This window comes from Microcaecilia unicolor, chromosome 4, assembly GCF_901765095.1.
Source record: "Microcaecilia unicolor chromosome 4, aMicUni1.1, whole genome shotgun sequence".
In the NCBI taxonomy this organism is placed as follows: Eukaryota; Metazoa; Chordata; class Amphibia; order Gymnophiona; family Siphonopidae; genus Microcaecilia; species Microcaecilia unicolor.
In genome coordinates, this window is record NC_044034.1 from 239,749,180 (window position 1) to 239,774,102 (window position 24,923).

General features: G+C 40.9%; 1 protein-coding gene across 1 annotated transcript in view; it reads left to right on the forward strand.

Moving 5' to 3' along the window:
- Nucleotides 1-24,923, forward strand: part of DOCK9 (dedicator of cytokinesis 9) — a 719,745-nt gene that overhangs the window by 362,741 nt on the left and 332,081 nt on the right. Inside the window, 8 exon segments of the mRNA XM_030201354.1 lie at nt 1,541-1,662; nt 5,764-5,850; nt 9,293-9,382; nt 12,633-12,748; nt 19,590-19,659; nt 19,756-19,881; nt 21,157-21,163; nt 21,166-21,227. Of these exon segments, the coding sequence (XP_030057214.1) occupies nt 1,541-1,662; nt 5,764-5,850; nt 9,293-9,382; nt 12,633-12,748; nt 19,590-19,659; nt 19,756-19,881; nt 21,157-21,163; nt 21,166-21,227 (680 nt within the window).

A 24,923-nucleotide genomic window follows, 5' to 3' on the forward strand; every position in this document is an offset into this window, starting at 1 on the left:
GCAAAAGTGGAATTAGTTCTCTTCCCTCTTATCAGAGGTAAGCTGTTTAAGAATCTTCTGTTTGAGCACCACCATCTCGGTGCATGGAACTTAATTCCTGAACATTTAGGGGGCTTGTTGCTAAAGTGTGGTAGGCTTTGCACTTACTGCATATTAACAACAAAAATAAAGTGATAAGTGTAAAGCCTGTACAGTAAATTCAGGGGGCACAGGGCAGAGAGCACACAGGCACCATGTTACGTATATTGGCAGATTAGTGTAATGTGGCCAGGCCCCCCACCCTCCCCAAAGATGTTATACCAATACCCTGATCTCTGTAGTTCCAATCCTCCCATTTTGTTTTAAGCACCTCCCCCCCCCCCCCCACTCCTTATGACCCCAGGGACTTACCCAGGGGTTCCTATTGGTAGTTCCAGGGGCCCGGAGTGGGAGTGACCCCCACCCCACCCCTCCGCTCCTACCCAGGACTGCACCAGGATGCACCAAAATGGCCCTTATTGGTAGTCTTATGTTACTACTACTAGTGGACTTCCTTCCATTCACAGAGTAAAAATGGCTTATAAAATTGCTCTTGGGTGTACTCATGAGAAGCAGGCGTAAAAACATAGACTGCATGGCCTTTATCTGCCATCGTTGTTTATCTAGCCTGCTCCGCCATACAAACTAATAAGTTCTGTAGTCCCTTCTTCTCCCTCAGAGATCCTCTGTTTATGTTCCATGTAGTCTTGATCTCTGTGTAGGCATTCCCAAGCTTGTATATTGGGCAATGTTGGGACAGGGTTGTGACGTGTATTTTGCACTTTTGTAGAAGATATAAATTTGTACAGGGGGAATTTGTGTTCTGCTAGAGGTTACTGTATCAATTTTTTTTCTCTTTTTAAATAAAGGCACATAGGTACATATATATCATTTGTAAAGCAGGTAACTTTTGGGGCATTTCACATATGTATCTTGTTGCTCTCTAGTTTAGTATCCAGTTTTCTTTACAGTAGATCATTTAGATCAGGGGTGTCCATTCCTGACCCTCGCTGGGTTGGTTTTCGGAATTTCCCCAAAGACTATGTATGAGATCTATTTGCATACAGTAGAGGCAGTACATGCAAATAGATCTCATGCATATTCATTGGGGAAATTCTGAAAACCCAGTTGGATTGCGGCCCTTGACCAACGTTGCACAACCCTGATTTATATTCAGGTGATAAAGCAAAAACATCAGATTGCTAGTGACTTGCAGAGAAACTTTTTTTTCTGGTATTAATTTAACCAGACATTAGTGGACAACATTAACGACCTATGAACAAAGTCTTTGGTAATGAAAGTCATTTTATATATTATGCTTTCTTTCGAGAAAATGAGCATTTTCTTTTCCTTAATCTTATTTGCTGCAGTAGAAGTCTGTTGTCAGAGTTCAGTCTTGCAGTTCCTTATAAAGGTATTTCTTTACTCAAATCTAGGAATTAGTGATCCAAGTCTTAAAAACAGCAAGTAATTTTTATTTGAAATCATTTTGTGAAATTTCATGCATACCTCTTTCTTTTAGTTGGCTATGCCTGGCTTCCACTTCTGAAAGATGGCAGGGTAGTGACAAATGAACAGCACATTTCAGTGTCCTTTAATCTTCCACCAGGCTACCTCAATTACCAAGAATTTGGGATGGGCAAGGTACATAAACTAAATGATTTGCAAGATTACAAAATGTGAAGCTCAACATACATGTACTTTTTACCACACTGGTTTCTCTTTACAGTGTTAACTTTGTTTAATTTTTATCAAAATATTTTCATTGTCAGATCCTAAACTACTGAAATTAGTTTTTCATATTTGCAAAGTGTCAGTTGGATTTATTATTACTGAGATGCTCTTATTTGTAGATAATAGAAGCTGACTTAAGCTACAGAGTTTTGCCTTACCAATTTAATCTGTCCATATTAGACTAAAATAACTTGTTGACTTGATTGTGGCTTCTCTTATAAAAGAACTATTTATCCCACTCTTGTTATACAGCAGAAGTACCTTCCATGTTGGGATAGCTGTATCTTTCTAGTCTCATAATGACATCAAATTACTGTGTTTTTTATTACCAAAAAAAAAAAGAAAACTCCTGTATTCTTATTTATGTTTGATACTTTGAATTTCTTATAGAGATTTAATCACAAGTAGCAGGAAAGTCTACCATAAACAAAGAGAAGGGTGCATGGCACCGTGCTAAGATTATCACTTCAAAGAAGTTTAGTAAAAAGTTTTATCTGCCATGTTGTAAGCTTTAAATACTTGAAGAGGGTTGAAATTGGCAAATGAAGAGTTTTTTTTTTCTGGAATGCAGATCTATTCTTTGATTTTTTTTTTTTTTTTTTTTTTTTAAGTTTATAAATAGAATGATGGGAAATAAAGGGAGGCCTTTTTCTCCGAGGTCAAGTAGGCCTATCTATTGTCACAAGTGGGTACTGCAGCTCTGCGTTGTCCAATCTGAAGCTTCTAACAAGCTCAAAACAGAGCTTTGTGGCGCACAAGACACGGCCCACTGCGCATTCACGAATGCCTTCACAGTTCCCACAGTTCTTTTTTTACTACGGTGAAGATAGGCTGTGGGGTTTTTTTTGTTTGTTTTTGTTTTGTTTCTTTTGTATCACATGCCCGGTCAAAGAGCTTTTTTTGGTTCCTTTTGGCTATTTTCTGGAAGATTTGTTTTCTTCTGCCTGTATTTGAGTCCCCTTTTCCTCTCTTCCTTTAAGTTTTTAGTTATTTTGCCTTTTTAATTTTTTCTTAAAGTTTCCTTTATTTTCCGGTAAGTAGGCCATGCTTAGGCCTTGACTCTGGCTGGATTTCTTCAGTCTTTTCTCGGTGCCTTGCCAGTGGCTTTAGTGCTGTACCTGGTGAAATCGGACCATCTCTGGTGCAGACACCTATTCTTGGTGTCTTCGGTGCTTAGGGCCCGACCATAGCCCTGCTAACTGTGTGTTCTGTCTGCATATGCACAAGAGAACTCAGTTGTCCAGAGAGGCTCAGTGGGAAAAGATTTTTGGAGCAAGGTCCAGGTCCTCGGCGCTTGCATTGACATTGAGGTTGGCATTAACTGTAATGATAGCATCGGTCCCAGGTATGGCTGCTTCAAGACATATGGATGCTGGGAGTAGTAGCGCTTTGAGTTGGTCTCCATCTGTCTCGATGGCAGCTGCTGGACAGGGCCCCCAGGATTGGCCATTGTTTGACCTGACCCCCAAGGCGACGTGAGGATTCGCTGTCGTCTTCGTCGGTACCAAGTAGTCTCTGTGCCAAGCTTTGGGCAAAGGCTAAGAAGCATTGGCACCAGTCCTCCTCGATGCATGGTGCCAGGAGCGTAGAGAGAGTCAGCACCTGAGAAGTGATGGCGTTGAGAGGATTATTCCTCCTCCATTCAAGTAGTGCCGATGTGCTGATTTCAGAGCAGCCAAGACCCGGCTTCCATCTCAACCCCAGCGGTTCTGCTACCTGTCTCTGAGCTGGCACCTCAGCTTTTCCTGATGTCAGCCCTTGATGAGCATATCCAGGCCTTGTTACCTGAAATGATGGATGGCCTCATGCAATGGTGTGCGTCAGTACCGAGGGGTGCTCGCGCCTGCTGCACCTTCCATTGTGGACCCACTTGGTCCTCAGCCTGTGGGTGGCCTCTGTCTCTAGTGTCACATATGGTACCAGTGTCAACTGCCACCCAAATCAGTACCCCCTCGACGTGCTGGAGAAAGCTTTGCTGGAGTCAAGGCAGGAGCTGACTCCTCGATGCCCCTCTCGGGGACATGGTTTCTCTACATCAAGGCAGATTCAGTTTGACACTCAAATGCAGAGATTTTGTCCAGCACCAATGAGGGGAATACTCATGGGAGTCGGAGGAGGATCCAAGGTACTTCTTGGATGAGTCCTATGGCATCCCCTCTGAACCCTCCCCTCCACTTGAAAGGAGAAAGTTTCCTCCAGAGAGCCTTTCTTTTCTGTCTTTAGTAAAGGAAATGACTGCTGCCATTCCATTTCCTTTAGAAGTGGAGGACGAACCCAGGGCTAGGATGCTTGAGGTCCTGGACTATATTTCTCCTCTTAGGGAGGCTGTGACTGTCCCTGTCCACAAGGTACTCGAAGTCCTTGATCGGAATGGGGAGTTCCCTCTGTCGGTTCCTGTCATGCTGTAGAAGATTGACACCCAGTACTGGATCCACAGTACACCTGGTTTTAGTAGGCCCCAGTTGCCTCTCAATTCCATGCTGGTGGAATCTGCTCGCAAAAAGGCCAAGAGTACTAGAGACTATGCCTCGGTGCCCCCATGCAGAGAAGCTAGAACCTTGGACTCTTTTGGGAGGAAGATGTTCCGTACTTCAATACTGGTGTACTTGTGGAACTCGGTGCATAAGTTGCTGGACTTGGCGGAGTTTCTCCCTCCCGAGCAGGCTGAGTTGGTACACCAATTGGCCAAGCAGCAGAAGGCATGTCATAAGTTCTTGGCCAGGGGCGCCTAAGACACTTTTGACGTATCCAGGATCTCTGCTCAGGGTACAGCAATGCGCAGACTCATGGCTGCATGTTTCTGACTTGGAACATTCAGTTCCGCAGAGGTTGGCGGATGCCCCATACCGGGGGGGGGGGGGATAACCTTTTTGGAGAGAAGGTTGAGGAGGTCACTGACCAAATCAAGAGACATAATGATACGAGCTCTTCTCTCTCCTGCCATATGCCTTCTGCACCTGCCTCTTCATCAAGGAGGTATTTTTGTAAGTCAGGGAGGGGTGCCTACTACCCACAGAGGTGTAGGTATGCTGCCCCCTCCCACCAGCCTGCTCAGGCTCAACTCCAGCATGCTCATTCTAATCAACAGCATGTTCCTAAGGCCCCTGCTGTTCCTCAGCAAAAACGAGCTTATGACTGGCTCCAGCAGCGTATAGCTGCTGTCAGTGTCCATACTGGATGACCTTCCGGTCGGAGGGAGGCTGAACTTTTCTACGAAAGGTGGGCCCTTCTAACCTCCAGCTGGTGAGTTCTTCAAATAGCCTGTTTCAGATACGCCCTAAAATGGCTTAAAAAACTTCCAAATTGTCCACAGAGTGCTCATTACTTCAGCTCTCAGCATGAGAAGGTACTTGCAGAGGAAGCTCTCTGCTCTTCTGAAGGTCCATGCGGTAGAACCAGTTCCATCAGAGGAAGAAGGGCGGGGATTCTATTCCAGGTACTTCCTCGTCCAAAAGAAGACTGGGAGGAGGGGGGATGATGCGTCCCATCCTAGACCTAAGGGCCCTGAACAAATTTCTGATGAAAGAAAAATTTCAGTATGGTTTCCCTGGGCACCCTTCTTCCCATGTTTCAGAAACACGATTGGCTTTTCTCCCTGGACTTAAAGGATGCATATACACACTTCTGTACTTCCAGCTCACCAGAAGTATCTTTGGTTTCGGCTGGTAACACTCTACTTCTTTCGCTTCATGTTTAGAGAGTAATGTTCACTGGAGCTCTGTAGCATCTAAATTTCTGAGAAACTTACACTACAAATGCTGTTTTGGAATTTGCTATCAGTAAGACAGTGACTCCTACTGCAGGCATTGTGCCAAAACTTGGCCATATCAGGTCAGTTAATAAAGGCATTTTATTTAGATATGTGATCATGCTTCCATTGTTGCCAACTCCGCACTGTTTGATTGTTGGGGTACTCTGCGGAGAACTTTTCTTCTTCGGTTTGTTCACGTAGTATTGAATATCATACTTAACGTAATTTTCTTTTCTCCCACTTCATCACTCGAAATGTAGCATTCTGGTCCTGAAATTAAATGGGTAGATGGAGCCAAGCAGTTACTGAAAATTGCAACTCATCTAGTTTCTACTGTATACTCACAGGTAAGTATTTTGATTTTAAAAAGTTGCACGTCGTTCTAAATGAACTTTTGTAATGTGTTTCTAGAAAGAATGTTGTGCTCAGTGCATTACCTTTTTAAGATGTTTTTTTATTCAAGTTATGGTGCCTTTTGGGAAGGGGCTCCATCCTTCTGTACGTGTAGGCCCAAAAGACAGATAAATTTTACTGTGTACTTATAGCCAGTCCCCAAACAAACCTACAAGTGCTTGTAAAACGAGGAAGGGGAAATGAACCATTTTATGTTAAGTGTACACTTTTCAACTTAAGTTCCTGTGATTTTATTGAATTCACAATAATTTTTACTTCAAATTTAAACAAAACAGTAAGCCTTCTAGGAGGATATCACCTTCTTGTAACTTTACCTGTACATTTTAAAATCAACAGCCAACCTTCACTAACCCTTATTTTTTGGAATTGAATCTTCTCACTCTAAACTATGAACTGTAACTTTACACTGCAATGATTGCATGACCCTACAAGTTGTATTCAGAAGACTGTAAGAGGAATTTTTTATCCAAACTTTAATTCCCACACCCTGTATTTCCCAGAAAAGACCCTATTTCATACATCTAAAAATTACAGTATATTACTATACTAGTAAATAAGGCCCGTTTCAGAGACAAAAGAAACGGGCGCTAGCAAGGTTTTCCTGGGAGTGTGTTTGCTTGAGAGTGACTGTGTGAGAGAGAGTGAATGTGCAAGTGTGTGAGAGAGAGAGTGAATGTGCGAGTGTGTATGTGAGACACAGTGTGAGAGTGTGTTGCACACAGATACACTGTGTGTGAGAGAGAGTGTGCGAGAGTATGTGTGCAATGCATAGACTCTCTGTGAGTCCAAGAGAGTGTATTTGAGCGAGTGTGTGAGACCGACTGTGTGACACATAGTGAATGTGATTCAGTGTGAGACACAGTGTGAGAGACTGTGTGAGAGAGAGAAAGACACTGACTGTGAGAGTGTGTGTGTGACAGATACCTCCCCCTCCCTCTGTGGTCTCAGAACCCCCTCCCCCCTCTGAGGTCTGAGGACCCCCCCCCCCCCAGTGGTTTCAGGACTCCCTGCCTCTCTCCCCCCTCTGCGTGGTTTGCAGCACTGTGCGAGTGTGTGTGTGTGTGTGTGAGAGAGAGTGTCTCTGTGAGACTGTGTGTGTGAGGTAGAGAGTGTGTGCGATTCTGCTGTCTCCCCTGCCCCCCTTGCAGCCACCCAGTGCATTAGATATATATGCACGGTCTTTTTAAAGACCATCTCACCATTCCTGCCGAGTGGCATTAGCACTTTCCACACATGCCAGACTCCTGAGGCAGGCATCTTGTATGCTGAAACACGGTTCTTGTCGAGTCTTGTATTTTTTGGTTTTATGTAATAAATTTCATTTGTTAAACCTTCTATGATTTTTTTAGTCTTCCCTCATTTTCCCATTTCTTGGACTGTGGCTGTTTTCCGTTACCTGTTTTGGTTCCTGTCACCAGGTCCAAAAACACCCATGCTGCTGTTGAGGCAACAGACCAAATGAGACTGCTACAGATCCCTACAGAGGACCTACTGACTAAAAGAATACCACACCTCCATCACACAAGCAAACAGGCCCTGAGCAAATACAGAACATGAAATTATAAGTTAGTGATGGACATGAAGGCAAAAATTGAACTGGAAAACTCATATATTCAGACTCTGCTTGTTGTGCAACAACAACAAATTGATCCATCACATCTTCCAGGTTTATAGAGATTTTATTCATTCCTGGTTCAGAGTTTCCAACCTTGAAGCTGCCATCAGGCAGATGTCCCTTGTTGGAGGGACAAAGTCAAGGAGGTAGCCGATCAAATAAGCATACAGATACTGTTAAAACTTTGTCCAGGTCACAACTTTCTGCCGCCTCCTCTTCTAGAAGACTTGCAAGAGGTTTTTGATGCTGTAATTACTATACATCTAAGCATCATACTTTTATTCATCTTCCACTATGCCCCAGCACTCATGCCTGAGACATCTGTGGGGATCGAAATCATAGACACCTTCTCAATCTAAACAACCCAGTTTTTGACTCCTTCCTACAGAGCATTGCCACTGTCCAGTTGCCCGTACCAAGCAACCTACCAGTAAAGGCAGATTAATCCTCTTTCAGCAAAGGTGGCCACTCATAACCCCAGACGGTTGGGTGCTATGAATCATCCAGCATGGTATATGTTGAGAAAAAAGACCTCCTGACCATTCACCAAGAGAGTCTTTTGCAGAATTTTCAAAATTTTTGTCAGAATTTCCTGATTAAGGACATGTATCACAGTGTCCTTAATCGAAACAGATTCAGTTGACTACACCTTAAGACCTTAATTTAGAATTTCTAATTTTGAATCCATAACAAATTTAGCTGAGTGTTCAGTAACTAAAGCAATAGATTGACAATTTGACTGCACTTTAAAATTCTGATTTAATATCTTCTCAAGTGAATCAGTAGACACCTAAAGTAGTTCAAGCATAACTACTGGGTGCTTTCCAGAGATGAGGCTTGAAACTGAGCTGGTACTAGATCAAAATTTTACACATTGGCTCACTTCTATTGGAGATCTTCATTCAATTAAATTTGAAATTGGAGAAGAAAATTGCCCATTTTCAAGAACTGTTGGACGTCATTCAAAGCAAAATCTCTGTGCCCTCCATTCTCCTGCTTGAGAAACTCCACAGCATGAGGAGAATTTTTTCCTGTGTTCCTAGGGGCTTAAAGTTGTTTCAAGGGCCTGGGGTGCTGCTGTCCCCTCCAACCTGCAGTGTTCCTCTCGGTGGCCACTGTTCCGAGGCTTCTGTCAGATTCTGGCAGTGGAGAACACGGTTATTCATGGGTCCATGCACTGGGACAGAAAGAGCAGCTCCCGATGCAGTACTGGAGTGTCCTTTCCTTTTGCGCATATCAGTGTAGGACTCAAGGCTGCAATAAAAGAACACTGAAAGGTAAAGAATCTCCACAACACCTTACTCAAACAGCCGGTGTCATCTTGCTCTGCCCCCTGTTGATTTCAAACATTTTATGTTTATTGTTTGTTGCATAGAGGTATTTGTCATTAAAGAAACTAGTGAGTTTAAACTGTTGCAGTCTGAACTGCTGGGTCTTTTTTCCAGAGATTAAGGGGCTCATTTCCAAAGCACTTAGACATACAAAGTACCATAATAACCTAGGTACTTTGTGTGCCTAATGCTTTGAAAATGAGCCCTTTTCCAGATAATGGACATCTGGATATAGAACATTAATATAGTTAATCACATGCTAATGCTGTGCAGTTATGTATTGCTGTACATACAGGGTGTATTGTGTTGCTACCATTGCATCCTGCTGCTTCGAGGGTTGATTGGAGACCTAGCTCATTGTAGGTTGTGGTCATTGATCACTGATGCTTTACTTGTGCCTTATTTTAATTTTCCTTTTTTGTCTTTTAGGACCAGCACTTGAATAATTTTTTTCAGTATTGTCAAAAAGCTGAGTCTGGAGTACAGGTTTTAGGAAATGACCTTGTGAAATATCTTAAGGTAATACTGTGTAACTGTTAATTGATTAAATCAGGATTAAATACAAATATAAAAATGTATTTACTTAAACCTATAATTTGCAGTAAGTTTAGGTAAACTTAAAATGGCTTTTAAAAGTATATGTATTTAAGAACTGAATTTCTGTTCTGTGGTGGTTTCCAAGTGCAATTAAGTGTAAATTGTACTTGTCAAATGATCACAACTGAATTAAAGGCAAATGTAAAAAAAAATTACATTTCCTGATGCCTTCATACTTGTTTAGTTTCTCTGATCCTGACATCTCAGAGTGAAGATTGCAGAATAAGAGCATTGAATGGAGGAGGAAAGATTAGTGTGTGCTTCAAAGAATATTGCAATGGGAATTCCATGTATAATAAAACTATATGCTGTGGGTTAAGATAACTAGGTGTCTTAAACTACTATGAACTCTTCAGTGATGAGCACAGAGGAGCCAGATACAAATTAAAGAGAATAGCAGATGATGGATGAATTTATACATACAAACTTGATAGCTGTCTTGATACAGACATCTGTCTCTTGAAAATCAAGTATCGGCACTCGCTTCAAAGGACTATGGAAACAGAGAAGACTTAGACTATTTTCCCAGACAATCATTTTGTATAATATTGCAATCGTTGATACTGTCACAGCTAGACTACTGCAAATCATACATGGGGTGCAAAGAAAGCACACTAAAATCACTACAAACCATTCAAAACATGGCAGCATGACTATTATTAAAAAAAATTGAAATATGAAAGAGCCAACCCCATTGCTTGAAATGCTACACTGGCTCCCAAGCAACGCAAGATTATTTTTCAAAGCTATCACCCTGATTTTCAAAATACTGTTTGGCATGTCTCCTGATTACATGCTAGACCTGATTGAATTATCTCCAAGAATTGCAAGCCCAGAAACCAGAGGCTATCTATTATTTCATCTACCCAACTGCAGAAACATAACCTACAATTCTATCTACATGGCTAGATTTAGTTATGTGGGATCCAAATGGTGGAATTCAATACCCAAGGTCATAAGAAACATTACCTTTTCAAGAAATTCTATGGCTAACTATACACGATACCGATGTCTCCACACCACTTGTTACTGTATTACATCACTGTAAGTTTGCCTAACTGCAAACTTGTAAGCCAGTTTGAACCCAAACTTGTTTTTGGATGATAGTGGGATACAAGAATGAATAAATAAAATAAGTATACCGCTAATTGTGTTTAAAAATTACAGCAATGTGGTTTAGTTTCACAAAACAGTGCCTATATATGAAAGAGAGGAGGAAAGGGGTGGGGATAATGAGAATGAAGAAATAAATATGTAGAGTGTTGGGGGGAGAGGCCCTAAGTCAGAGTTTTAAATGCATTCTATCCTTATTTCCAGTGGTATTGTGTTCCACAGTTTTAGTCCTGCATAATTAAGCATCGTCTCAGGGGGGAAGTCTAATCGGAGGCGAGATGGCACGGGAAGCTGCTAGAGAGCATTTTGGCTTGATCTCAATGTATTTGAGGGACTGTATGGAACCAGGAGGTTGGAGATAGTGTCTGGAGCAGAAGGAAGATGACCTTTGTGCACCAACTAGGTCAAGAGTTTGAATTGAATGTGAGCAGATATAGGTAGCCAGTGTTCAGAGATTAGCAGGGGGAGACATGTTGGAAGCATTGTGCACTGTGGAGCAGTTTAACAACCATTAATTGGACAAATTATATAGGTATTTAAGGGCTGAAAGTGGCAAACTTCAGAACAATGAATTACAGTAATACAAGTAATGACTAAACAAAAGTATCAGCATTTGTACACAAGTCAATGGGAAGTATGGTTTAAGTGAACAAATGTGCTGTAATGCAAAAAAAGTAGGACTGTAAGATTTTGTCAGTATGTCATTTGAAGGTCAGTTTGTGATAGTGTCACTAAAAGGAAAAGTTTTTTTTTTCCCCTGAATGGTGGATGGGGAGGGCGCGCGCAGGTAAATAGAGGTTAGGAAAGTTTATGGCTTTGCATTTTGAGCCATTGAGAAATAAGTTGTCTTTCAGCCAGGTGGAAACCTGACAGACAAGAATTAAGATCAGTCACATCAATAGAGGAAGACAGGAGGGTAGATATTTTGAATGCTGTCCCTGTAACTGTATGGCCTACAGTTCAAAGACTGAATAAGAGTAGTTAGTGTTGCAATAAAGATGCTAAACAGAGCAGGGGCAAGTATAGAGCCCTGGGGTGCCCCACAGAAAGAGTAGAGTAATGAGAGTACCCTCATATGTAATCTGAAAGGAATGACCTGTGAGGAAAGACTTAAACCAGGCTAGAATATGCCAGAAATTCCCAAGAGGTGCAGAAGATTTACTAGGAATGTGTGATCTGCTAGTGGAACACCAGCAAGTAGCCTTCTCTATGGCCAAAAAAAAAAAAATCTGTACTTTTCTCCTATTTAAAAGAAAAGCCTTAAACCATTCTAAAATCACCCCAGATAAAACACAGATGATTAAAGAGCAGTTAAGTCTTAATTTCTCCTGTGGAAAAATAAGCCAACTAGTGGAGTTTGATGTGCTGATACCAATTCAAGAATGCAGCCTTAAAAGCCAGAAAATGTCAAGTTACAATGAATTAACCTAGGTGAAATGCAAGGAAAACAGAAACCAAGTCAAGTCACTGTGAAGAAATGCAGCTGCTGGGTCCTTGGACAAAAAATTGGTGGTGGGGGAGGGGGGGGTTCACAGCTGTGCAATCACCATGATGTGTGATACCCCCCTCATGCACAGTACAGCATGCCAGGAAGCTTTAAAGTCACTTTTTTTTCCCAGCATGAACTATACTGAAGATGATATCCATATGTAAAAACTGCTGTCTTGCTTAAACTCTGAGAATGTTATGATGAGAAAAGCAAATACTAGATCAAGGAGGTTAAGGGAAAGAAGCATTTTTCTAAGCACATAGATAGATTGCATTATTGAATGTGCTGATAATTGAATTATTAAACCCTCTTGTATCGGATGAGATACCACTGTAGCTTTTGTCACAGGTTTAGCAGATGAATAGTGATGAACCTAAGGAAAGCCTTAAACTGTAGGGCAATTTTTTTATTCTCCCTGTAGGGAATATAATCTTGTATGTCTACAGTGGGAATATAAGGGAGTTTGAACTTGATTGATTTTTACTCATGCATGTTGAAGTGCTTCTTTGAAATGTATTTCTGTAAAACTGAAATTTTGGAGAACTAACATAATTTCTTCCTTGCTTTCAGAGCCTCCATGCTATGGAAGGCCATGTAATGATAGCTTTCCTACCTACTATCTTGAATCAGTTATTTTGTGTTCTCACTAGAGCTACTCAGGAAGAAGTAGCAGTGAATGTAACCAGGTAAATACTTTACAATTGACTTTCTTAAAATGCTGTCATAGATCGGTGGTATCAGATTGTGCCCCTTAAGCCTTTCATGATATTTACAGTGAATATTTTGACATTTATTTGCATACAGTGGTTTTAGTTCATCACTTTACATATGTTTTTCCTAAGAACTAGATCTGTATGTAGCCTTTGAAAGTCAAGATACCTCTGACCTAATTTTTGTGTGTCAAATTGACTGTTTCTTGACTACATTGCTTTCTCTTGGTGTAATTCTAGAGTTACTTTGCTTTTTTTTTTTTTTAGATTAAAGTAGTTATTTTTAACATTATTTTGGAATAATAGTTCCTTTTTAAAAATTGTCTTAATTAAAAGAAATCCTTCTGTAAGCACAAAGGATCCTTGATTGCAATAAGTGAAGAGGTAGTGGAAGCATACATCTGCATCTGTTGTGTTGTACTCAAAAAGTTTCAATGAGTGTTGGAGCTGCCAGAATGAATGACAGTGTGTTAAATTAAATGTTAGAACTCTAGCAGACACAAGCAACCACACAGCCATGTCTGTCTGGTGGCTGACTGTAATAATAGAATTAAGATAGCAGCCAAATCTTTCTGGCAGGTTGTAAATGCAGTAGTGAATAGAAATCTTAGACTCTGAGCACCCGAGTTTATCTTGTGGGCAGCTATATTTGTATTGGTAGGTATATAGCTCTTTTGAGCAGGGACTGTCTTTTCTTCATGTTCAATTGTGAAGAGCTGCGTACGACTGGTAGCGCTATAGAAATGATTTATAGTAGTAGTAGTAGTATATATGGGAAGGGAGGTGCTGAGTGTAGACTACATGGGAGATCTTGTATCCTCAAATGGGTGGAATACATATAAAGAAAATAATTTGACTTGTATAAGGAGCGGTATCTTTAAAAGTGGTCAGGCTGTATGACTGGCAGCTGTGAAAAAAAATCTTTGCAATGTAGACAGAAATAACTGGATAGGATCGGTTTTCTTCTGTCATCTACTTGGTTATACTTCAGATATTACTCAATATAAATTTTGCCTAATTGTGAGAAGAAATTAGACCAGCAAATGTTATAATTTTTAATGATAAAACCTCAACAGCCTGGGGGGAGCCATAAAACTCTATCATAGGTTTTAGCTCTAGTTGGAAAAAGAAATGGTAGAAAATCACTCATAAAGGATTCTTCGTCGAGGAGTCGTAATCCTGTGTTCAGCATTGAAGAAATTTGGATTATATCCGATGGTGAATTTAGTCCTTTTAAACTTGATAAAGATAAGTGGATTGCTTTAATGTCTGCTGTGCACAGCTGTTTGAGAGACTTGCTTTTGATAATTTTTTTGGTTTTTGTAAGTCCATATTTTTGGTTCAGTAAGTAGTGATCTAACTAGCAATTTCAATAATTATAATAAGCCAAGTTGGATTTTTTGGGGTGGTACATTTTTCTCCTTTGTGAGTTTTCCTCCATTTCTCTTTTCCTGACTAGAGCTAAAACCTATGATAGAGGCCATTTTAGGGCTCGGGATGTTTTATGGCTCCCTCCCAGGCTGTTGAGGTTTTGTTGTTAAAAATTATAACATTTTTTTGGTCTGATTACTTCTTACTGAAGGAAATAGGCATTTATGTTGTGTAATAGTTTTGATATTTTGCCTCCCTTTGAGAAATATTCAAACAGAGAGTATACTTCACGTGTAACATTTTGAGGCATTCCCAGGATTCAAATGAAGAGTAGCTGAGCAGCATCTTGATTACTTAGACCAAGGTGTAATACTCTAGTTGTCAAGAAAGTTCTATGGCTTTTATGTAGTATTTCGTTTTGTCTGGTAATTTTAATATGTTAGAAAGAACCTGCTTAAGTGTAGGTGGTATATACATTTTGAAAATAAATAGGTAAGGATGATGAATATTCATGAAAGTTCTTTGCATATACTAAAGTATATTTTAAAGTACTTTTGCTGCCTGAAGGACACCTGTTAACAGTTTTTAGATTGACACTGTCACTTAGGTTCATAGTAGGAAAAGTTTAAACAGGTTTAAATGGTATTTCCTTAGGAATAGCTTCTTAATGTTTTTCAATTATTGTATTAACTGCTATCACTTGGAAACTGTCTTGCATCTTAGAAATAGGTACCAATCAACCTCAGGATTATAACAATCATAACATAAAGGCTAGAGTGTATTCTAAATATACCCAGGTAGTTTCTGGTTCTCTCTCAACAAGCAGGATTAATCATCCATACAGGTGATATTCAATGATGCTGACAAAGATAGCTCTCACAGAAGTAAGAAAATTTTAGAAGGTTTTTGTGAACACACGAGACATACTGTCTCATGAGTTCCCGCAGGCTATTTTGTTCCGAGCTATCACACAGGTAAAGGTTTTTGGTTTCTATCATATTTTCCTTCCTTGCCATTAAAAAAGGGAAATTGTTCTCTTCTTGCTTCTCAGAGTTCTCTCCCGAAAGAAAATAAAATGTATTTATTTATGCATTCTTGTATCCCACTGTTATCTAAAAACAAGTTTTGGTTCAAAGTGGCTTACATATTATATTATGGTTAAGTTACAGTATTGGTTTACATTTTACAGTTCAGTTGAGACTTATAGTGATGGCTTACAGTTTCAGTTTACATTTTGGTTGGGACATAAGGATGGTTTATGATTAATAATTGGAATGGACATTGATAGCTAAGTTATATGTTGTAGAATTTTTTTTAAGGGGTATGTTTTCAGTTCTTTTCTAAATTGAAGATAGTTTGTAATGCTTCTTGTGATCTTTGGTATTGAGTACTACCATTTGGAGCCCAGGTAGTTAAATCCGGCCATGTAAATAGATTTGTAAGTTAAGTTTCTGCAGTTGGGTAGATAGAGAAGTAGGTAGCTTCTGATTTCTGGTCTTGCATTTCTTGCGGATAATCCTACCAAGTCTAGCATGTATTCTGGAGACAAACCAAATAATATTTTGTAGATGATAATGCTCACTTTGAAGATCAGTCTTGCGTTGACTGGCAGCCTGGTGGGCACTGTATTGCTGACTCCCTTGTAATTGAACAGGGTTATCAGTGTTGTGTGATTGAACGCACTTGACATGTCGAATTGTATTAATAGTAAATTCTGGCCTTGGTTTATTAAACTTTTGAACTTCATTGTCAGAGTGGTTACGACCATTTCAGTGCTGTGTTGTGGTCTGAAACCTGATAGGGATTTATGTAGGATTGAGAATTTTGTTAGGTATTCCATTAGTTGTTGTGTTACCAATCCCTCCATCGTTTTGGTCAGTAGTGGTATTGAGGTCACTGGTCTGTAATTTGTGAGAAAGCTGATCTTGGTTGTGTTCTTGGGGATTGTAATGAGAATGATTTCACATTTATCTTTTGGGAATTGTCCTTCTGCTAACATGTATCTGATGAGTTTGATACATTCGATGAACCAGTCGGGTGTGTTTTTCATCATGTGATTGGGGCATTTGTCTAGCAGACATTTCACATGTGTGTGTTTTCTCAGTAGTTACCCTTACTGTGCTCATTTTGGGTGGTTTGAATGCGGACCAGATTCTGTCTGCCACAGTATAGGGGGTGTTTGTTTCGCAGTTTTGTAGGAAGTCTCAGTGATGGATATTGGTTAGATCTTGTTTGTGCTATTTTTTGTTCGAAGTGTTGCACTAACTCGTCTGCAGTAGGTGGTCGTTTAGTTGATGCCAGTATGTCCTGTGTTTTCAGTAGATTGTTCATGAGTTTGAATATTTTTTTCATATTAGTCTGTTCTGGATTTGTGTATTTGTTGTAGTATTCTGCTTTGGCTTTCTTTATATTGTGTTTGTATGTTCTTGTAGTTTTTCTCCATATGTCTTTGTTTATTTCTGTTTTGTTTTTGGCCCATTTTCTTTCTAGTCGCCCACATAGTTTTTTCATATGCAGTAGCTGATCGTTTGGTTTTGGGTGTTTTCATTTCTTGTTTTTGTTTTTAAGTGTTGCTGTTTTGTCCAGTGTTTTTTTTTTCCCCATGCTTCATCCCAGTTCCTAATGAAATGGATGTCATTTGGTTCTACATTTCTATGTTCAGCCATCACTGTTATCCAGAAGATGTGGTTGTCCATCTTCCCTCTTGTCCAAGGGCATAGCCACGGGCGGGCCTGGGCCCACCCAATTTGGGGTCAGGCCCGCCCAGCAGCAGTGTTCCTGCACAGCGATTCCGGTCGCAGGCTCAGCTCGCAGCGATTCCCACACGCTGCCTGCCGCTCAACAATCTCCTTGGAGCTACTAAGTGCTAACCTGGAAGACTCTCCTCTGCCGCATCTTGACTGGGCAGAAACCGGAAGTTGTGGCAGAGGAGAGGCTTCCGGGTTAGCGCTTAGTAGCTGCAAGGAGATTGTTGAGCGGCAGCCGGCAGGCAGTGTGTGGGAATCGCTGCGAGCCGAGCCTGCGACCAGAATCGCTGCAAGCTACAGGAGCACTGCTGCTGGGCGGGCTTGCAAGGAGGGTGAGGGAAGATGGGGTGAGAGTTGGTGCACGGGGGAAGGGATGATGGGGAAAAGATGTTGCACGGGGGAGGGAACAACAGCTTCACAGGGGGGAGGGAAGATGGAAAGATGAGGCATGGTGGGTGGGGGAGATGCTGCACGGGGAAGAAGGGAGAGATGCAGCAAAGGGGTGAGGAAGGGAGAAGTCGGCTGATTATGAGGTGCAGGGGAGGGAGATAGGTGGTGAGAGGGGGAGAAATGTTGAACATAGGGGTGGAGGGAAGGGAGAAATGTTAGACATGATGGTACAGGGGAGGAAGGGAGAGATGCTGCGTGGGAAGGGACGAGAGATGTTGGACCAGAACACAAGGGAGAGGGAGAGAGAAATGTTGGACATGATGGTAGAGGGGAGGAAGGTAGAGATGCTGTATGGGAAGGGGAGAGAGATGTTGGACATGATGGTAGAGGGGAGGAAGGTAGAGATGCTGTATGGGAAGGGGAGAGAGATGTTGGACCCATAACACAAAGGAGAGGATGAGAGAGAGAGAGATGATGGACAGTGAGAATGAGAGGGGAGGATGAGAGAGAGAGAGAGATGGTGGACAGTGAGAATGAGAGGGGGGAGATAGACATGGGGGTGGATGAGAGGGAGGGAGAGATACACAGTAGGTGATGAGAGGGGGAAATGCTGGGCCATGGGGAGAGGACAGGAATGAAGAGAGAAGGGGCAGGAAAATATAAGGCTACCAGGGTGGGGTGGGGAGGGGATCAGATGCTGGTTAGAAGGGTGGAGGGAGGAAGACGATGGGAATGGTGAAACCCTGTGGGAGAGGCCAAGAGGGGGAGGAGGGGGTGGCAAGGAAATGAATGAGAGATAGTGATTAGAGAGGGTAGAAATATGGTACTGGGGAGTAGATTAAAGATAAGAGAAAGTAGTTTCCCCTCAGTTGCTAAACCACATTTTCTTGTCTTTTCATAATTATTCCTTTCCCATGCTTGCTTGCACACCATGTCTTATCAGATCATGAATTCCTGGTTCAAATGCTTATCAGTTTTTGCTCTTTGGCCCTGTCCATGGTTCATGACCTATGCTCATTATTTACATGTTTGCTGGTAGCCTGTGGGCTAGCAAGTCCAGTAGGTGGCCTTTTGTGTGGGATGAGGGGCCTTGTGCTGTTGTGAAGTTCCGTTGGTTTAGGAAGTTGGTCAGAGTTTTGATGATAGTGTTGTTCTGCTTGTCTTTGTGCAGACTGATATTGCCAATTAGGACAGTTTGTTGGTTTGTGCAGGTGTTTGATACAAAGTCCGTGAAATGGTGTTGGGCATTAATCCAATTACCTGGGAGTCAGTAGAACAATATGATGCATAGTTGACCTGTGAGTGTTGTGTCAGTAATTTTGCATGCCAGGATTTAGATAGCGGAGGATAGATTTTTAGTGACAGGCTCAACGGTGAAAGTGGATTGTATATTATTGTAACTTCTCCTCTTTTCTTTTTGTTTCTGTTTATATACATTGTTTTGTATCCTGGTGAGCATAGGTTCAGCAGTATTAGGATCCATGACAGAATGAGGTTTAAATGACACGATTGAATGGAACTCTATATTTTGACTGACTGTGGAGGTGAGGTCACCATTTGTGGTTTTCTGTTTCCTGATTTGATCTAATTGTGCATGTTTCCTTCTGATATCATTGCGCTGTGTGAACTTTCCCATGTGGTGCCCCAAAGGTTCAAGAAGGCGTGTTCTGCTTGTGGCTGGTTAGCCTGAGATTATTTGGATTGTCTTGTGGTAAGGGGTTTGCATTAACAGATTAAAATAATTTTATGGACTGAAAAAGCAAAACAGGGCACATTAGTCTTTATTGAACCGCTGTTTGTGATGTCTCCCACTGCTGGATTGAATAAGATTGTCTATTCAGAATATTGATTTAGTTTTATCTGGACATTTATAATTATTTTTTCACTTGGGCACATTTAAGCACTGATACACTGTTTGCAGTCTTTCTATTCACACTATACAGTGTAGAGGCTGAGGATGTGAGTATTTTATGACGGTATATACACTGTAGCCGGTTTGTCCCCTTGGCGTCTTGGAAGTGGAACTGATGGTATGTAGTATTTAGCACTGGGTGGTGCTTAAGTCTGATGTTTATACTGAGGGCTCCATATAAATCATTATATGTGAAGTTATTGTGACGATTGACTGCCCCTGTAGTGATTATCAGACATTTATTTTTGAAGAGCTATATTTATTTGATATTTTGTTTCTCGTCATTGAGTTTTGTTATGTGTGGGTCTGTGACATGTTACTTAAATGAAAACTACCAAATGCCTCATAAAATGAAGCAACCTCTCTTTTGTGATAATCACATACAATCTTTCTCTAGGGTAATTATCCATGTTGTTTCCCAGTGCCATGAAGAAGGGCTGGAGAGCTACCTGAGGTCATATGTTAAGGTAAGCAAAGTATCTTTAGACATCAGTTTATGGAAAGCATTTTTCTAGAAATTGTTTTCTGCGTGTTAACTGCCTTTTTTCTAATTTTTTACCTAGTATGTTTATAAAGCTGAGCCATATGTTGCTTCAGAATACAAGACAATCCATGAGGAGTTGACCAAAGCCATGACTACGATTTTGAAACCCTCTGCAGACTTCCTTACAAGTAACAAGCTTCTTAAGGTCTGAACATTAGATTATCTTTTGCACAGCAGAATGCTTTTAGCAATAAGATTTAAAAGCTGCAGAGCCTCCCAAGAGGTGCCCTTTTTCTTAAAACAATCTGTTTTTTTTTTTTGCTTAATATTTACAAAAAAAGAAAAATGTTCTCTTTGATCAGTGGCATTGTTTGGGGCTGCCCTGCCTTTTTTCTTTAAACTGATCTTTTCTTTGCATTTCTAGAATCGCTGTGCATTTCATATCATTCTTGTTTGATAGTGAGTAAGCACTCCTATTTCAAAGTACAGCTGAAGATCATAAACTGCAAAAATTAGACACATTGCTTTAGTAGCTATTGATGTACTGTTCTGAGCACAAAATGTTACTGCTTTCAGAGGAAAGAGACTGATATGAGAGATTTCTGGATTTTTAGAAATAGAGACAGCTTCATAATCACTCAACTAGAAATGATCAATAGTAGTAGTAGTAGTAAAATTGATGGCCTAGCGGACACTGCTGCTTTAAATGCAGGCTTAATAGATGCCACGTTGTTGAAATTGAGATGTTTGTTTTTATGTGAGATTGTTCTGTGACTTCATTATCATCTCAGTTTACAGGTTAATAACTTCTGAATACAAAATTACTACATGGTAAAAATACATTATAACTAAAGAGAATTTTATTGAATGGCCATAATTAGATAATTCCTTTCTGTTTGGTTATTTGACCTCATGGAAGAATATCTTGAGCCTTACCTTTAAGATTCCTAATAGACACTATTAAGTAGTGCATATGGATTAAAGAGAGAATTTTCCTTTTCATGTTTTTTATGCTTATTTTGCATGAATGCATTTTTTAAAGATTAAAGTTAGTGGTTATTGCTCTTCTTGTTGGTAATAAAATGGTCAAGTTGGGCAATACACTAAATTTGTTTTAGGAGTTTTTAAGCAAATTAGGTAACTTGTAAAGCTCTGTTTATCAATTCATTGTAGTTGACGTGCAGTCATAAATGACCAGCGCTACTATAGCATACAAGGAAAGCTGAAATAAGCAATGCAAAAAGGTATACTGCCCACAGGAACTGACCTTGATTATTTCAAGTTTTGTTGGGGAGCAAATACTTGTGCTAACACATTTCTGCTGGTTTCAGCTGTATAGCGATGCTGTTCTGTTTTACTACTTATAAGACGTGCTAACACATTTCTGCTGGTTTCAGCTGTATAGCGATGCTGTTCTGTTTTACTACTTATAAGACAAGCTAAAACTTTGAAAACAGCTAATCTGTTGTTTACTTTGCAGTACTCCTGGTTTTCTTTGAAGTATTGATAAAATCAATGGCTCAACATTTGATAGAGAATGGTAAAGTAAAGGTAAGCATAGTTTTGCTTCTACAATGCTTTGCTGAACAGAACCACCATGTTAGAAAACTATTTTCCTGTGCGCCTAATTTCCTCTCTGCACACAACTGTGTGAAGTATACTCCTAAAATAGTGCTAAATAACCACCTCAGCAGGCACTGTAAACTGCCTGAGCTTTTGGATGTAATTTAATTTCCTCCAGATTCTATGTTAGAAAAGCTGCTGTTCTCTTAAAAATGTTAAGAGTTGACACTAATAAAGGATGGGGAAAAGATTGAAATTCCCACAAAACTGCAGGTCTTATGTAAGTACATTGACCTTTATGCTTGTGCTAAACGTAAGGCCTCATTAACTGATATGAATTAAACAGTTATTGAGCATTAGTTTTGATTTAAGGGCATAGATCAGTGGTTTCCAAATCTGGTCCTGGAGGCACCCCAGCCAGTCAGGTTTTCAGGATATCCACAGTGAATATTCATGAGAGATTTGCATCCTGTGTGCATGCAGATCTCTCTCATGAATATTCATTGTGGATATCCTGAAAAGCTGGCTGACTGGAGTGCCTCCAGGATCAGATTTGGGAACCACTGGCATAGATAATAGGCTCCATTAAGAATAATGGAATTTGTTTTACTTAATGTAGATTGAATTGCATGTATTCATGTTTATGGATATTTAAATGAACCCCTTATTTTACACAGGAATCCTATTTGTATATTCCATTATGCACATGATATGGTGAAAAATGTTGCTGAAAATTTTATAAATGAGCCTGTTTAATTCAGAAATACTGCAGCTTTGACTTAAGGCCAAAATTTGGTACCGGGTGAAAGTTTACTTAAAAATTTAACACTTAAAGATTTAGAGGTGAAGCAGCAAGATTTTAGGTCAGTCCTTAATTTCTGGTCTTTAAACATATGCTAGTTTTAGGCAACCCCTTAATATTGTGATATTTTCTGTCCTAGCAAAGTTAATTTTAATACAGTGAATATAGATAACCTTCTTAGATTACTAGGAGGATAAACTGGTAGGCAAGAATGCATAATGTGGACCAAGTATTTGTCAGCCAGTTCCACTCTTTTTGGAGCCATGAAGTGAAGCACAGGGCTATGTGTTAACTATAAAATCTGTTCTTTACTCTGGTTAAATCTGAGTTAAAAGGATATACTTGAGACAGCTGAGATGTTTGTGCCAGCTTCAGAATTGAAGTATTGCGATGAATCAGCAGCTTTCAGAATTTTGCTTCTCTATCAGAGTTGTCTTGTAAAACTCATTATAAAGGGTTTTATTTGAGGTATGCTTGTCATAAAATTTTGAGAATGTACTATTTTTAATGTGCTTTATTTACCAAGAAAGGAGCTAAAAATGAAATGGTTGTTGTAGTCTTTTCAGTTAATGCTATCCTGTGGAACTATTTTCTTTCATTTAATTATTACTTTTCTACTAGAATGTGCAATTACATATCCATCTGAATATAGGTAGATTAAAAATAGCTTTTGCAGGATACAAAGTAATTAACTCTTGGTTCTTATAAAAACAAATACAGTTAGTTTTTCTTAGAATTTGGGTAATGTTGTCCTGTGCTGCTACTTTAGGCTTACATAGCACAGTGCCTCCATTAAGCCCACCATTTCTACCTCCTGTGGTATATAATGGGGGAATAATATTTTTATATTTTGTGAAGAACAGGAACAGTGTTAATATCAATTGAATACCTGACCATAGCCCTGCTCAATATCAGAACAGCCAAGGTAAAGTAATTTTTAAAAGGGAGATTTTTTAGTTCATGGTATTGCATGCCTCTAAAACTTTCTCCCTTTTTCTCATCCTCATTGCAAAATACTTTGCTCCAGTAGCTGAAAGGCTGGGGGGGGGGAAAGAATACCAGCTTTGCTACCCAACATTGACCCAGCTCGATTAGCAACAATGTGTCTCCCACCCAGTGATACTTAGGTTTGCACAGTTGTGGGGAGCAGCTGATAATGATGATGGTATCATAATATTTTCTGCTTTTGGCTACTTGTAAATTTGGTACACAGTGTCCTGGAGTTTGTGGACATTCTGCCTCAGGAGAAGGCCACAGAACTCAGCCAGCTGACAAATAACTACTACTACTACTACTAACTAGCATTTCTAAAGCGCTACTAGGGTTACGCAGCGCTGTACAATTTAGACATAGAAGGACGGTCCCTGCTCAAAGAGCTTACAATCTAAAAGACAAGAGAACAATCTAAAGGCAAGTGAACAATCTAGAGGACGAGTGAACAGTTAATCTGATAGAGTGGATAGATAGGGGCATTCTGTCTATCTAGAGCGGTTAGGCGCCGAAGGCAGCATAGAAGAGGTGAGTTTTAAGCAGAGATTTGAAGATGGGTAGGGAGGGGGCATGGCGTATGGGTAAAGGAAGATTGTTCCAGGCATAGGGTGAAGCAAGGCAGAATGAGCGGAGCCTGGAGTTGGCAGTGGTGGAGAAGGGTACTGAGAGAAGGGCTTTGTCCTGTGAGCGGAGGTTACGGGCGGGAACATAGGGGGAGATGAGGGTGGAGAGGTAGTGAGGAGCCGCAGACTGAGTGCACTTGTAGGTAAGGAGGAGGAGCTTGAATTGTATGCGATATCTGATTGGAAGCCAATGAAGTGACTTGAGGAGAGGGGTGATATGAGTATATCGGTTTTGGCGGAATATAAGACGTGCAGCAGCGTACTGAACTGATTGAGGGGGAATAGATGGCTGAGTGGGAGGCCGGTGAGGAGTAAGTTGCAGTAATCAAGGCGAGAGGTAATGAGAGCGTGGACGAGAGTTCTGGTGGTGTGCTCAGAGAGGAAAGGGCGAATTTTGCTGATGTTGAAGAGGAAGAAGCGACAGGTCTTGGCAGTCTGTTGGATATGCGCAGAGAAGGAGAGGGAGGAGTCAAAGATGACTCCGAGGTTGCGGGCAGATGGGACGGGGAGGATGAGGGTGTTATCAACAGAGATAGAGAGTGGAGGAAGAGGAGAAGTGGGTTTGGGAGGAAAGACGAGGAGCTCGGTCTTGGACATGTTCAGCTTCAGGTGGCGGTTGGACATCCATGCCGCGATGTCGGATAAACAGGCCGATACCTTGGCCTGGGTCACCGCGGTGATGTCAGGTGTGGAGAGGTATAGCTGTGTCTCATCGGCATAAAGATGATACTGGAAACCATGAGACGAGATCAGCGAGCCCAGGGAAGAGGTGTAGATTGAGAAGAGAAGGGGTCCAAGGACAGATCCCTGGGGAACTCCAACACATAGTGGGATGGGAGTGGAGGAAGATCCATGGGAGTGTACCCTGAAGGTGCGGTGGGAGAGATAAGATGAGAACCAGGAGAGGACAGGGCCTTGGAATCCAAAAGAGGATAACGTGGCAAGAAGTAAATCATGGTTGACAGTGTCAAACGCGGCGGAAAGATCGAGGAGGATGAGGATGGAGTAATGACCTCTGGATTTGGCCAGGAGCAGGTCATTGCAAACTTTAGAGAGTGCTGTTTCTGTCGAGTGCAGAGGGCGAAAACCGGATTGAAGTGGATCGAGGATGTCATGAGAGGAGAGAAAATCAAGGCAGCGGCTGTGAACGGCGCGCTCAAGTAATTTGGAAAGGAAGGGTAAAAGAGAGATGGGGCGGTAGTTAGAGGGGCAGGTAGGGTCAAGTGAAGGTTTTTTTAGGAGAGGTGTGACAACAGCGTGTTTGAAGGT